At 42.4% G+C, this 13,530-nt stretch overlaps 1 protein-coding gene across 2 annotated transcripts; it reads left to right on the top strand.

Moving 5' to 3' along the window:
- Window positions 1–366: 366 nt before the first annotated feature.
- LOC110604806 (lysine histidine transporter 1) lies at window positions 367–4,026 on the top strand. Of its 2 annotated transcripts, none has more exons than XR_002486302.2 (8): window positions 367–508; window positions 1,684–1,841; window positions 1,929–2,312; window positions 2,608–3,001; window positions 3,088–3,129; window positions 3,293–3,384; window positions 3,542–3,610; window positions 3,709–4,026. XR_002486302.2 is itself a non-coding variant. In XM_021743112.2 (8 exons), exons 1-8 carry the CDS (start codon window positions 464–466, stop codon window positions 3,805–3,807), a joined length of 1,347 nt encoding a protein of 448 aa, XP_021598804.1. In that variant the 5' UTR covers window positions 367–463; the 3' UTR covers window positions 3,808–4,026. The 2 variants fall into 2 exon arrangements, 1 of the variants encoding a protein (XP_021598804.1); XM_021743112.2 differs by having other exon boundaries at window positions 3,088–3,193.
- The last annotated feature ends 9,504 nt before the right edge of the window (window positions 4,027–13,530 follow it).

Genomic DNA, 13,530 nt, shown 5'->3' with positions numbered 1-13,530 from the left:
CTGCCTATCTTTATTGTAAATATCAATCTTTAGTATTAATGTCGGTTTGAAATAGGCCTATCGAGATGGATCTATATATGAGTCCCACATGCATTCTACAAAAGTTTTCGTCATGGATTTAGCAGTTGGCTTAAAGTTTTTTAAGATAAAAAATTATTATTTAATTTTTATCATATATTTTGTCTTTTAATTTTAAAAAATATATTAAAATATAAGAGATGTTTTAATATATTTTTTAAATTGAATACTAGTAAATTTTGCAATAAAAGATTAAATATTAAATTTTCCATTTTGTAAGGAGTCTTTAATACACTCGTCCAGGGGGTAAAAGCATCAATAATTTCACCTCTGTTTCTGTGGGTCGCTTGTTTTGTTTATAAATAGAGCACGTCCATGTTCATACATGCTTATAATTACTCATTTTCTCCATAGTTTTTCTGTGAATTCTTAGCTGTGTAGAGACATGGGCACTGAAGCTCCTTCTCATCAACACCATACTCATCAGCCTGTGAGTCTCTCTCTCTCTCTCTACTTCTTTTCGTCCTTTTAATATCTGTAGACAGTGAATGCATTGTCTACGATTTGGTTTTGCAAGTGCCTAAAAGAGAAGGAAAAGAAATAAAAACTAATGCAACTTTTCCAAATTTATTGGAGATTTTGTCTTCAGGCTTAACTTTTTTATAACTAGTTTATTGATTTCTTTATGATTATACCTAATTCTCTGCATTTTTCTTTATTTTCTTTCTTCTTAACAAGAACAAGAACATGAATAAGAAGAGTCAGGAAACCAAAAATCCAAGCTCTTCTTGTTCTTTTGCTCTTGGTTAAGCAATTGCAGAAGCCTCATTCTGATGAATTGAATCCCAAGAAATAAAAACCCCAAGGCTGTGTTATTATATCTGCAATTTTCTTCTGCTTTTTTTTTTTTTATGGGTTTCTCGACGATATATTTTTCATAACTCTTCACCAAGTAAACAAGCCATGTAAATTTTCTTCTTCATCTTCCTCTATGTTCTGCACAGAAATTATAAGTTTTTTGAGATAATGGGAGAGAATGTTTAGTGTTTTGGCTGTGTGAGACTTTTAAAATAATTGGATATAAATTAAGGGTCTAGTTGATAATTCTAGTATAATTATTTTTTTAAAAAACCTTTAATTGACTAAGAATAATTTTAGATTATTATTAAAATAATTTCACATATTACGATATTGATCTTTTGAAAATTATTTTAATAAATTCTTTTTTATAATAATATTTCAAAATTCTTATTTTATTTTTTAAAAAAAACAAGCCATTATTTTTGAGTTTCCAAACTTGAACATGCCAATGTTTATATAGAAAAGCATATTTTTAACCAACCCAACACTGCCAATTTTTGTGCATTGATTTTGGTAGGTTATAATATTCTGAAATTCTGTAATTTTTTTTTTATTTTATTTATCAAGAAATTATTGCTTGCAACTATGGGAGTCAAAATTTTTCTGTAAATCTTGGAAGTGACCTGCCAGAAATTCCAACTCATACACATATATATTTTCTTTCCTTTTCTTTTATTCCCTCCCATGTGGCCTGCTACAAATTAAATAGAAATAATCACAGATTGATTAAATATCTATATTCTGATTTGGTTTATATTTTGGATATCAAAATTTGATAAAAAATTTGTTTGTAATGAATCACAGACTGATGAACAACTAGCTAAGCAGAAGACAATAGATGAATGGCTTCCAATAACTTCTTCAAGAAATGCAAAATGGTGGTATTCAGCCTTTCACAATGTCACTGCCATGGTTGGAGCTGGTGTCCTCAGTCTTCCTTATGCCATGTCAGGGCTCGGATGGTATGTTCAAACTCGTAACTTTACTCACGTGGACTAAATTAAAATGTTTGTTCAGTTAGCAAGCAGTCTCTCTTTTTGTAATTTCAGGGGTCCTGGTGTTGTTGTCCTTATCTTATCATGGGTGATTACATTATACACTCTATGGCAAATGGTGGAAATGCATGAAATGGTGCCTGGTAAAAGATTTGATAGATATCATGAACTTTCTCAATATGCCTTTGGTGAAAAGCTTGGTCTTTACATTGTGGTTCCTCAACAGCTAGTTGTTGAAGTTGGTGTGTGTATTGTCTACATGGTTACTGGAGGCAAATCATTGCAGAAGTTCCATGATCTTGTATGCAAAACCTGCAAACCGATCAAACAAACCTACTTCATAATGATCTTTGCCTCGGTTCACTTTGTACTCTCCCACCTTCCAAACTTCGACTCCATCTCTGGTGTCTCTCTGGCAGCTGCAGTCATGTCCTTGAGGTATTCATCAATGCCACTGCATACTCTTAATGAGTCAAACACTACAACAAATTGAATCTTTATGATGAATTTTTAGCAGGAAAAAAAATCACCATTAAAAGTGCACTAAAATTTATGGATAAGCTCCAAAATTTTGCCGTTAAATATAAAAAATTGCCACTAAAATTTTTAGCGTCACAATTTTGTGACGGCCTAGTGGCGAATTTTAATTTATATTTATGGCGATTTTATTCCCACTAAAAATCTAATTTCTTGCAGTGAAATTTCATGCCCTAACAACTTGGTTTCGCCGCAGTTACTCGACTATTGCTTGGACTGCTTCCGCCCATAAGGGTGTTCAGCCTGATGTGCAATATGGTTATAAAGCTAAGAGCACAGCAGGGACAGTCCTCAACTTCTTCAGTGCTTTGGGAGATGTGGCTTTTGCATATGCTGGACACAATGTGGTATTAGAGATTCAAGCAACAATCCCATCGTCGCCTGAGAAGCCATCCAAAGGGCCTATGTGGAAAGGAGTGGTCGTTGCGTACATAGTTGTTGCCTTGTGCTACTTCCCTGTTGCTCTAATTGGGTATTGGATCTATGGCAACGGAGTCGAAGACAACATCCTCCTTTCTCTAGAGAAGCCTGCATGGCTCATTGGAATGGCTAACATTTTCGTTGTGGTTCATGTCATTGGAAGCTACCAGGTGTGGATCCAACTCTATTTGATTTTCATTCTAATCTCATATTGATCTAAGTTGCAGGCTACTGATGTTTCTTTGTGGTAATGCAGATATATGCAATGCCAGTGTTTGACATGGTAGAAACTCTATTGGTAAAGAAATTGCATTTCAAACCCAGTATTATTCTTCGCTTTTTTGTTCGCAACCTTTACGTGGGTGAGTAAATTCTCCACCAAAACTTCACCAAGCCATTGCTATCTCCATCAAATGGAGGTTTTGAGGATGGATTTACATATTCGTCGCTATTACTTGCAGTATTCACAATGTTTGTTGCTATTACCTTCCCTTTCTTTGGTGGTCTCCTTTCATTTTTTGGTGGATTTGCTTTCGCCCCAACTACATACTTTGTAAGTCATAATCCTCACTCAATTGCATTGATTATAATTACCAGAGTCTTGCGTCTTGAGTCCACAATGGACTGGTCTAGGCAAGAATTTCCTTAATTTATAACAAGATTTCGAGCCAATGATTGAGTCTGATTTTTTTTTTTTGTCATTCTTTCAGCTCCCCTGCATAATGTGGCTGGCCATCTATAAACCAAGGAAGTTTAGCTTATCTTGGTGGGCTAACTGGGTAAATTGACTTAACCTTCATCCTCTTTTTTTCCCTTGTGATGAAAAAATTGCTTTAAATCTGAGCTCACTTCTGATATTTCATTCATTCAATTACAGATCTGCATTGTATTTGGTGTTCTGTTAATGACTTTATCTCCTATTGGAGGATTGAGGCAAATAATTCTTCAAGCTAAGACCTATTCCTTCTACTCTTAATCATCTTCCCCAGTCAACATCAAGTGCATTGCTACAGAAGCCAAATTCTCCACTACTATATATATATATAGTGATGATGATGAACAAAGCTGAAATAGGTGTTGTGCAGCAATGATCAGATTTCAGGGCATATATTATACATGCTTTTCACTAGAGGAAAAAGCAACTATGGTCACAGAAAATATGAAAATGAAGTTTCTTGTAGGCCCTTCAAAAGTTTGTTCTTTTCTTTTTTTAACAAACGAGGTCGTCGAAATTACAAAAAATAAATATCTGCTTAAAATAAAATTTACGATAATGGTAAATATGGAGAGCATAAGTAAATTAATTATTTGAATGAATAAAAAATAAAAATAAAATAAAATAGGGAAATTTACGATAATGGTAAATATGGAGAGCATAAGTAAATTAATTATTTGAATGAATAAAAAATAAAAATAAAATAAAATAGGGAGGTTTTGAATGTAGAGAAGGAAAATAAATCAAATCAATTCAAAAAAACAATTAAATTTAAGAGAAAGAATTCATATGAGAAATATTCAGTTAAAAGAATAATCTTAGTTTCAGTTTTATTAGTTGATCATAAATATAAAAATAATTTCAATTTAATTATTGATAAATCAATTATAAATATTGAAAACGGTTCTAGTATCTAATATTTTCTTAGATTTTAAACTAATTAAGAAATGTTAGTTAACTAGCTCTAATTCTTTGACAATCGTAGGAGGCCCTACTAAAATTTAATTCAATTATCGCACTAAAAATTAAAAGCACCTGATTTTAACTAAAAAATGCGAAATGCTTAGTTATTTTTTAGTAAGGTTTTACACAACCTAATTTACTACTTATTTCAATTTAACTAAATAAATATATCATTCTATCAATTGAGTAATAGCATTTTAATGCAACAACCAACAGAATAATAATAAACAATAAATACAAGAACAATATAAATACTAAAAACAGTTGAAAAAACAATAGAATCGCATAAATCTCAAAACCAATTAAACTAAAATCTTAATTATCCTGAAAAGAAAAACTTAATCACATAGGTTCATAGTTGAAACATCACCATGAGAAAAATGTTTTCGGAATATCTTTTTTTATAGTGCTAAGAGTCCTAACTTAACCTAAATACAAGTAGTTAAAGTTCGTCTGGGAGTTAAAGTTTAAGTACGACTTACTTTTTATCTTTTTGTGAATTTAGTTACGTCCACGTTTAATTTCAGAATGTAGAGTTCAAATTGAATTTTTTTCTTATTATTCTCCGATTCTTATTTAACTTACAATATAACAAAATTTAAACGAATCAAATTTAAATTAAATAAAACTCAATATTTAAGTGTATTAAAATTATATAAATATAAATAAACCAGGTTGTGATATGCTCTTCCTTTTTATGGTTGCTTTGAACAGTGAAATGGATTTTCTTTACATTGAAATGAATAGAAATATAACATATTTTCTGATATTTTCTTAAAGATGTGCAAATAATTTATGATGACCGCTGGATTCCTTCACCCCAGACCAGGGGCTTGACCACAGCCCAAGGCCCACGATGTAGGGGTCCACACACCTGATATGCATAACAAGCCTGGCTCATCCAAACTTCAAGGCCGGGCTCGGCCCATCTTCCTCACTCAAGCTGGCCCGGCCCGCACGAAGCAGACCCTCTCCACCCAGGCTTAGCATCCGGCCCAACGCTCAGCCCAGCCCAGGATCCGGAATAATATTCACCAGACAGCCTGGCAGATCCGCTTGAACGTACGCACGAGGAGAATCAGAGGCCGTTACGCATGGAGCAGGCGGCTGATACCCTAGTACCTCCGAATCCGCATGGCAGAGACGCGTGGCCTAATCCTGGACAGACCTTTACACGTCATCAGCAAGCAAGACAATGTATAAAAGAGGAGTCCCCTCCTCAGGAAACTTAGGCCTTATTCAGTAATACAAAACCCTTGTAAAACCCTATTCATTTGGATCTCAGATCATCAATTGGCGCCGTCTGTGGGAAACGAAGGAGATCTTTTCATCACCGGAGTTTTCACTTTCAAAACCCACTGAGATCCACGATGGCAAACCACCAAGACAGTAACCTTAATATTCCAAATGACCTGAGCTCCGCCCAAGATGGGCAGCAGTTCTCCTTTTCTAGCCCTACAACGTTGAATAACCAAACACCTATTTCTCTTAATCCCTCGCCAAGCCTGGCAGGGAATACTCCCACCATGACCCTGTCTAACCAAGACATTCAAACCATGGCTCTCCAGCTACAAACCACTGCTCACTGGTTGGGCCAGATAATGCAACAAAGGGGACTTAGCACCCCAGTAAACGCACTCCCAGTAGTGAAGGAACCCAGAACCGATGAACCCCAACCTACCTCTGCCCGCCTCAGAACTAACAACCACGATGCCGGAGAAGAGGAAGAACCGGAGGCCCGAATTCATGGGCGAAGGGCAAGAGAGTTGATAGAAAATGAAGAGGTGAACGACTATTCTGCCGAAACAACCAGAGAAACGGGAACTGAAACAGAGGAGGAAGAATGCAGTTTGGGCAAAAGACCCAGCCCGGAAGACGAGAAAATGAACCAAAAGCTGAAAAGGTTGAAGGAGCAGCTCCTAGCCGAGCTAGGTAAGAAAGATCAGAGTCAAACCTCCTTGCCTACTTCTTCCCCCTTCTCAAAGTTAATGCAGCAGGAGACCGTTCCCAAAAAGTTTATGATGCCGCCGATGGCGGCCTATAATGGAGCTGGTAACCCGAGAGAGCATGTCATGAACTATAAGACCTTCATGGAGTTGCAAACTCTGTCAGATGCTCTGATGTGCAAGGTGTTCCCAACAACGCTCTGGGGGCCAGCGAGGGCATGGTTCAACAGCCTGGAGGCCGGAAGCATTAAAAGTTTCGGAGATTTGGCCACCCGCTTCATTAGCCGGTTCGTAGCCGGGGTGCCAGCAGATAGGAAGACGAGCTATCTGGAAACAGTGAGACAAAAAGGTGGTGAATCCCTCAGAGAGTATGTCGCCCGTTTCAATACGGAGGCCCTGCAGATTCCCGAGCTTGACGAAGGAAGGGCGGTAGAGGCCATGCAAAAGGGAACAACCTCTGCCGAGTTCTTTGGTTCTCTAAGCAGGAAACCTCCGACCTCACTGGCCGAGTTGATGAAGAGGGCGGAAAAGTATATAAGGCAGGATGACGCCTTAGTAACGAGTAGATTTGCCAAAGGGGGGGAAGGAAAAGAGAAAGCCCCGGAGGAGGGGAGGTCGGAGAAACACGAGAAGAAGCGTGGAAAAAGGCCTGAGCCGTACAAGCAGGCCTGGGAAAGAAGGGATCAAAGGCCTCCTCCTCCTCGGGTTCTCGAACCAAGAGTGCTCCCTCCTTGGGTCCCGGAGAAACCGACTCCATTAAATGCGTCCAGAGCCGAGGTGCTCATGGCCGTCCAGGATAAGGAGTTTCTCCAGTGGCCCAAACCTTTGAAGTCGGAAGCAGATCAGAGGAATCCTGACAAGTATTGCCAGTACCACCGGACGCATGGCCACGATACAAATAACTGTTTTCAGTTAATCGCGGAGATTGAAAGATTGATAAAAAGGGGGCATCTCAAAAATTTTGTGAAGAAACCGGAGGGGCAGAGGCCTCAACCCGGTCCGGCAGCCCAGATGCCCAGGAGAACTGGAGCTGGACCAGTGAATGATGGGTCCAGTGGGACTATTAATATGATTGTTGGAGGAACTGGAGGACGGATGAACCGTCGAAGCAAGAAGAGAAACCGGAAAGGGGAGACCAGTAATGGCGAGGTTATGCAGATCGTTGAACACTCTCCCATGACCATCGTTTTCTCTTCGGAGGATGCACAGGGCATTCAGATGCCCCATGATGACGCGCTCGTCATTGAAGCAGTCATCCATAATTTTCGGGTGAAGAAGGTTCTGGTGGATGATGGGAGTAAGGTTAACTTATTGCCATATCGGGTTTTCCAGCAGATGGGAATCCCAGAGGAACAGCTGGTTCGGGACCAGTCACCCATCAAAGGGATCGGAGGAGCACCGGTACTTGTAGAAGGGAAGGTGAAGCTAGCCCTTACCTTGGGAGAAGCACCCAAAGCTCACGCCCATTATGAGGTGTTCTTGGTGGTCAAACTCCCACTGAGCTACAATGCGATTTTGGGGAGGCCGGCATTGTTCAGTTTCGAAGCTGTTACTAGCATCAGGTATCTGGCACTCAAGTTCCCAACGGAAGGAGGAGTGGGAATGGTCCGGGGAAGCCAGGAGGAAGCAAGGGCAGTATACTTGGCCACAGTGACGGAACCGAACTCAACCGGAGAAGCGCTTGATTCGGAAGTTTTGGAGGTCAGGGATGAGACAAAGGAAGCCCGGACAGAGCCCGTTGGAGAGCTGGAGACTTTCTCCCTATCAGAAGAAGAAACGAGTAAGGTCTTCAGTCTCAATGCCGGCCTCACCAAAGAACAAAAAGGTGAAGCCATGGCCCTGATCCGAAGTCACTCGCCGACCTTCGCATGGAAGCCCTCAGACATGCCGGGAATTGACCCCAAAGTGATGACACACCAATTGAATGTCCTCCCCGAGGCCAGACCAGTAAAGCAAAAGAAGAGAGTAGTGGGAAGAGAGAAGCAGCAGGCTACCCAGGAAGAGGTGCAGAAGCTAGAAGAGGCAGGCTTTATTAGGGAGGTTATGTACCCACAATGGTTGGCAAATCCTGTGTTAGTCAAAAAAGCCAATGGCAAATACAGGATGTGTATAGATTTTACCGACCTAAATAAGGCCTGCCCAAAAGATTGTTACCCCCTCCCCGATATTAATAAGATGGTCGACTCAACGGCTGGTTTTGATTATATGTCTTCTCTGGATGCTATGTCTGGTTACCACCAAATCCCAATGGAAAAAACGGATGAGGAGAAGACCTCATTTATAACTGAAGACGGGACTTACTGCTACAGAGCTATGCCCTTCGGATTAAGAAACGCCGGGGCAACTTACCAACGATTAATGAATAAAATCTTTAAAAATCAGATCGGCAGGAATGTAGAAGTGTATGTGGATGACATGGTGGTTAAAAGTTCAACTTTTCAACAACATATAACGGATTTAAGGGAGATATTTGGGGTGTTAGATCAATACAGGATGAAGCTGAATCCAGCAAAGTGCGCTTTCTTCATCAGGGGAGGAAAATTCTTGGGGTACATGGTGAGTGGAAAAGGCATTGAGCCCAATCCGGAGAAAGTGGAAGCCATATTGAATATGCCAGAGCCGACCTGTGTAAGGGACGTCCAGAGATTAACAGGGAGAGTAGTGGCGCTTCATCGATTTATGTCAAGGTCGGCAGAAAAGTGTTTGCCATTCTTCAAAAAATTAAGGAAGGTCCCGAATTTTGAATGGACAGAAGACTGCCAAAAAGCCTTCACAGAGCTTAAGGAATACCTTAGCTCACCTCACGTGCTCAGCAGCCCCGTAAAAGGGGAAGAACTCTTGATATACTTGGCAGCCTCAGAGCAAGCAGTCAGCGCAATACTAGTAAGAGTGGAAGAAGGGGAGCAGAAACCCGTTTTCTACGTCAGCAAGGTACTCAGAGACACTGAGGTCAGATACTCGAACATTGAAAAATTGGCGTATGCCTTGTTGTTAGCAGTCCGGAAATTCAAAGTTTATCTGGAAGGCCACCAAGGAGTTGTGATGACGGACCAACCGTTAAAGAAGATCCTACGTAGGCCGGAAACTTCAGGACGGATGTTAGCATGGTCCGTAGAAATCAGCCCTTACTGTCTGGAGTACCGACCTCGGACAGCTATAAAATCTCAAGCGCTGGCTGACTTCATAGCAGAATGCTCATTCAACAAGGAAAAGGAAGGATCATCCTCGGAGATACCAAGCAAAGAAGGAGAGGGAGAGCTTTCCCAAGAGTCCAGCTGGAAGCTATATGTAGACGGAGCATCAGGCTCCGAGGGCAGTGGCGCTGGGATAATACTTAAGGGGCCGGAGGGCTTCAAAGTATGTTATGCCTTACGGCTAGAATTCAAAGCTTCTAATAATGTGGCCGAATATGAAGCCTTGGTGAACGGAATGTTGGTGGCTTTGGAAATAGGGGTAACCGACCTCGAAGTAAATAGTGACTCTCAGCTGGTGATCAACCAGGTGACGGGAATATATCAGGCCAGAGATCCCATCATGCAGAGTTATCTTGATAAAGTAAAAGCTGTGGAAGCCGACCTCACGCGCCGAGGAGTATTTACGAGATTTCAGAGGATACCTCGAGATGAAAATGAGGAGGCAGACCTGCTTAGTCGACTGACCAAAGAAGAGTTAGAGCAGCTCCCTGATGAAGTCTACATACAGCATGTCAGCACACCTGCTTTCAAGAAAATATATACAGTACTGCAGGTGGAGCAGAGCCCAACTTGGATGACTCCATACTTGAGATACTTGGAAAAGGGCGAACTCCCCGAAGATAAAGTTGAAGCCAAAAAGATAGCAGCTCGAGCTGCCAATTACCAAGTAATAAGGGGAACTTTATACAGAAAAGGGAAATCCAGCCCATGGCTCCGGTGTGTGAGTCCGGAAGAAGCTGCAAAGGTAATGGAGGAAATACATAGAGGCCTATGTGGAGCTCACGAGGGAGCAGGGACATTAGCTAACAAAGTATTCAGGCAAGGATACTACTGGCCCACTGTTAAAAAAGAAGCAGAAGAGTTTGTCCGGAGGTGTGACGTATGTCAGAGATTTGCTAATGCCATCAGGACCCCTGCCACTCCTCAAGCAAGCATATCCAGTCCATGGCCCTTCTCACAATGGGGAATTGACATCCTGGGACCTTTCCCCAAGACTACGGGGCAAAGGAAATTCGTAGTGGTGGCTGTGGAATATTTTTCGAAATGGCCAGAGGCAGAAGCAATAGCCACAATCACAGCTCGCAAGATGATAGATTTCGTATGGGGACATATCATCTGCAGATTTGGCATACCAAGAGTACTTATCTCAGACAACGGCAGACAATTTGACTGCAGCACTTTCAGAGCCTTCACGACGAACATGGGCATATGGCATAAGTTCTCCTCCGTGGCTCATCCTCAGACTAATGGCCAAACGGAAGTCACTAATAGAGCTATCCTTCAAGGATTAAAGAAACGGCTGAATGGCGCAAAGGAGAATTGGGCAGAAGAGCTCAATAGCACTCTATGGGCACTCCGAACCACTCCCAGAGCGCCCACTCAAGAAACCCCGTTTGCACTTGCTTACGGCACAGAGGCTGTAGTCCCAGTTGAATTGCAGATCCCCACTCATCGAGTTCAATTCGTTAGTGAGAACGCTAATGGGGACAAATTAAGGAGCAACCTAGATGCTCTTGAAGAAGTTAGGGAAGAAGCCCAAGTCCGAACTGCTGCTTATCAACAACGAGCAGCAAGATATTACAATCAAAAGGTCAGAGAAAGAAGCTTGAAGGTGGGAGACCTGACTTTAAGAAACCTAGAAGCTACTGGAAAAAGAGCAGCTGCAGGCAAACTAGCACCGACCTGGGAAGGTCCATTCAAGGTGACAAAAGTGGTTAAGCCCGGGGTATACCGAATTGAAGATATGCAAGGAAACCCCGAGCCCCATGCTTGGAACATCCAGCACTTAAAAAGGGCTCAGAAAGATCCCTCGCAACCAAGACCTCAGTTAGGCACAAAAACCAGCTGAGATGACGAAGCGACAGTAAGGCCAATGAGCCTGAATTTTGTACAAAAACAACCGGCGAGGCCCCGAGGTCGTCCCGGAAATTCAAAGAAAAAACAGGATCCCGTAAGATCTCCTGGAAACAAAAACAACCGGCGAGGCCCCGAGGTCGTCCCGGAAATTCAAAGAAAAACAGGATCCCGTAAGATCTCCTGGAGACAAAAACAACCGGCGAGGCCCCGAGGTCGTCCCGGAAATTCAAAGAAAAACAGGATCCCGTAAGATCTCCTGGAGACAAAAACAACCGGCGAGGCCCCGAGGTCGTCCCGAAAATTCAAAGAAAAACAGGATCCCGTAAGATCTCCTGGAGACAAAAACAACCGGCGAGGCCCCGAGGTCGTCCCGGAAATTCAAAGAAAAACAGGATCCCATAAGATCTCCTGGAGACAAAAACAACCGGCGAGGCCCCGAGGTCGTCCCGGAAATTCAAAGAAAAACAGAATCCCGTAAGATCTCATGGAGACAAAAACAACCGGCGAGGCCCCGAGGTCGTCCCGGAAAGAAAACCAGGATCCCGTAAGATCTCCTAGAATCGAAAATAGGTCGGTAAAGGACTTAAGAGACTCCCGAAAAAAAAAAGAAAAAAAAAAAAAAAAGGGCCGAGCTCCTAGCTCGAATAGACTTATATCCTTACAATACTCAAGATCGAGCTCCCAGCCCGGACCGATGTCCACAAAGGCCCAAGACCAAGCTCTCAGCTCGGGTTGGCTCATAACCGTAAGGAATCAAGATACAAAGGCCAAAGAGAAAGGCCGAGCTCTCTCCATAGCAGGACTCCTAAATGACGATATCCTTAGGAGGATAAAAAGGCTATAATCAAAGCCTAAATTAAAGTCTAAATCAGTTTATCTGAAACAAATATACGAAGTCACAACGAAGAAAGCAGGACTAAAAGCCGAAAACTGACATGATAGTTGTCTTGATCTCCCAAATCATCAGCTAAGAGCTGAGCTCGCAACTTAAGCTTAATTCAGAGCTTCTGAAGGAAAATATATAGTTTACAAAGAGTAGAGATAAATGTCAAGAAATATGAAAAACAAGAAAGAAACTAATATTGCATTACTAACTATTACAATTTATTTCTCAGAACTTGTGCCCAATTCCTGCTCAAGGACCTCCACCTGGGCTAGGGCACTTTCCTTCTGAGCCTTCACCTCACTCAGGTGAGCTTGAAGCCCCTCAAAATCAGCCTTTAAGGCCTCATGTTGGCGCTAGACCTCAGCCCTTTGGCTTACAGCCTCATCCCTCTCCTGAAGGGCCGTCGTCATAGAGGACAGCTGTTTTACAACCTCTACACAACGAGCTTCCACTTCAGCGGCCCTCTCATCAGACTCCTGGAGAACTCTGCGAGTACGAGATAGCTCTGACTCCAGGGATTTGCTATGCTCTGCCGCCTCAACTGCTTTGTCCTCAGCTCTTTTAGAGGCCTCCAGGGCAGAATGCAACTCCACTCGGAGAGACTGGATCTGCTCCCGGGCGGCTGCCAGGTGGCCCCTCGCGTCGCTGGTGGCAGTCAGGTTCTCGTCACGATGCGCTTCCTCGATCCGGCGGTCCACGGACTCCCGGAGAGAGAGATCACGGGCATCCACCTCCATAACCAGGCCTAACACCTAGTACGGAAGAACAATTGTCAAGAAAAGAAACAAAGCAAACTCACAGAAAGGTGAAAACATAACTTACCATCAGCAGCATTTCTCCAATCGTGGATCCGAGCTCCTCACGAGAGCGAGATTGGAAGGACACCTGCTCCTTGGTAGAACTGGCCAAGTGACCAGTCAGGGCCAGAAGACGAGGATCCGAAGCCTCTGTTATCCCGCCGAACATCCGTTCCCGGAGAAGTGCGGCAACAGCGGAGGCCGGAGACTCCGAGGAAATGCTTGACAGGTCCAGAATGTTGTCAGTAGGGGACGACGAAGGAACAGCAGAAACACCCTTCCCTTTCCCAATGGGAGGAAGAGGTGGGGAAGGACCCACAGCAGTCCGGGATTTTTTCCGA

Source organism: Manihot esculenta, chromosome 17 (genome assembly GCF_001659605.2).
Source record: "Manihot esculenta cultivar AM560-2 chromosome 17, M.esculenta_v8, whole genome shotgun sequence".
NCBI classification, from domain to species: Eukaryota; Viridiplantae; Streptophyta; class Magnoliopsida; order Malpighiales; family Euphorbiaceae; genus Manihot; species Manihot esculenta.
Note: the sequence above shows the minus strand (reverse complement) of the source record. Positions and strands in the feature narration are given on the sequence as shown.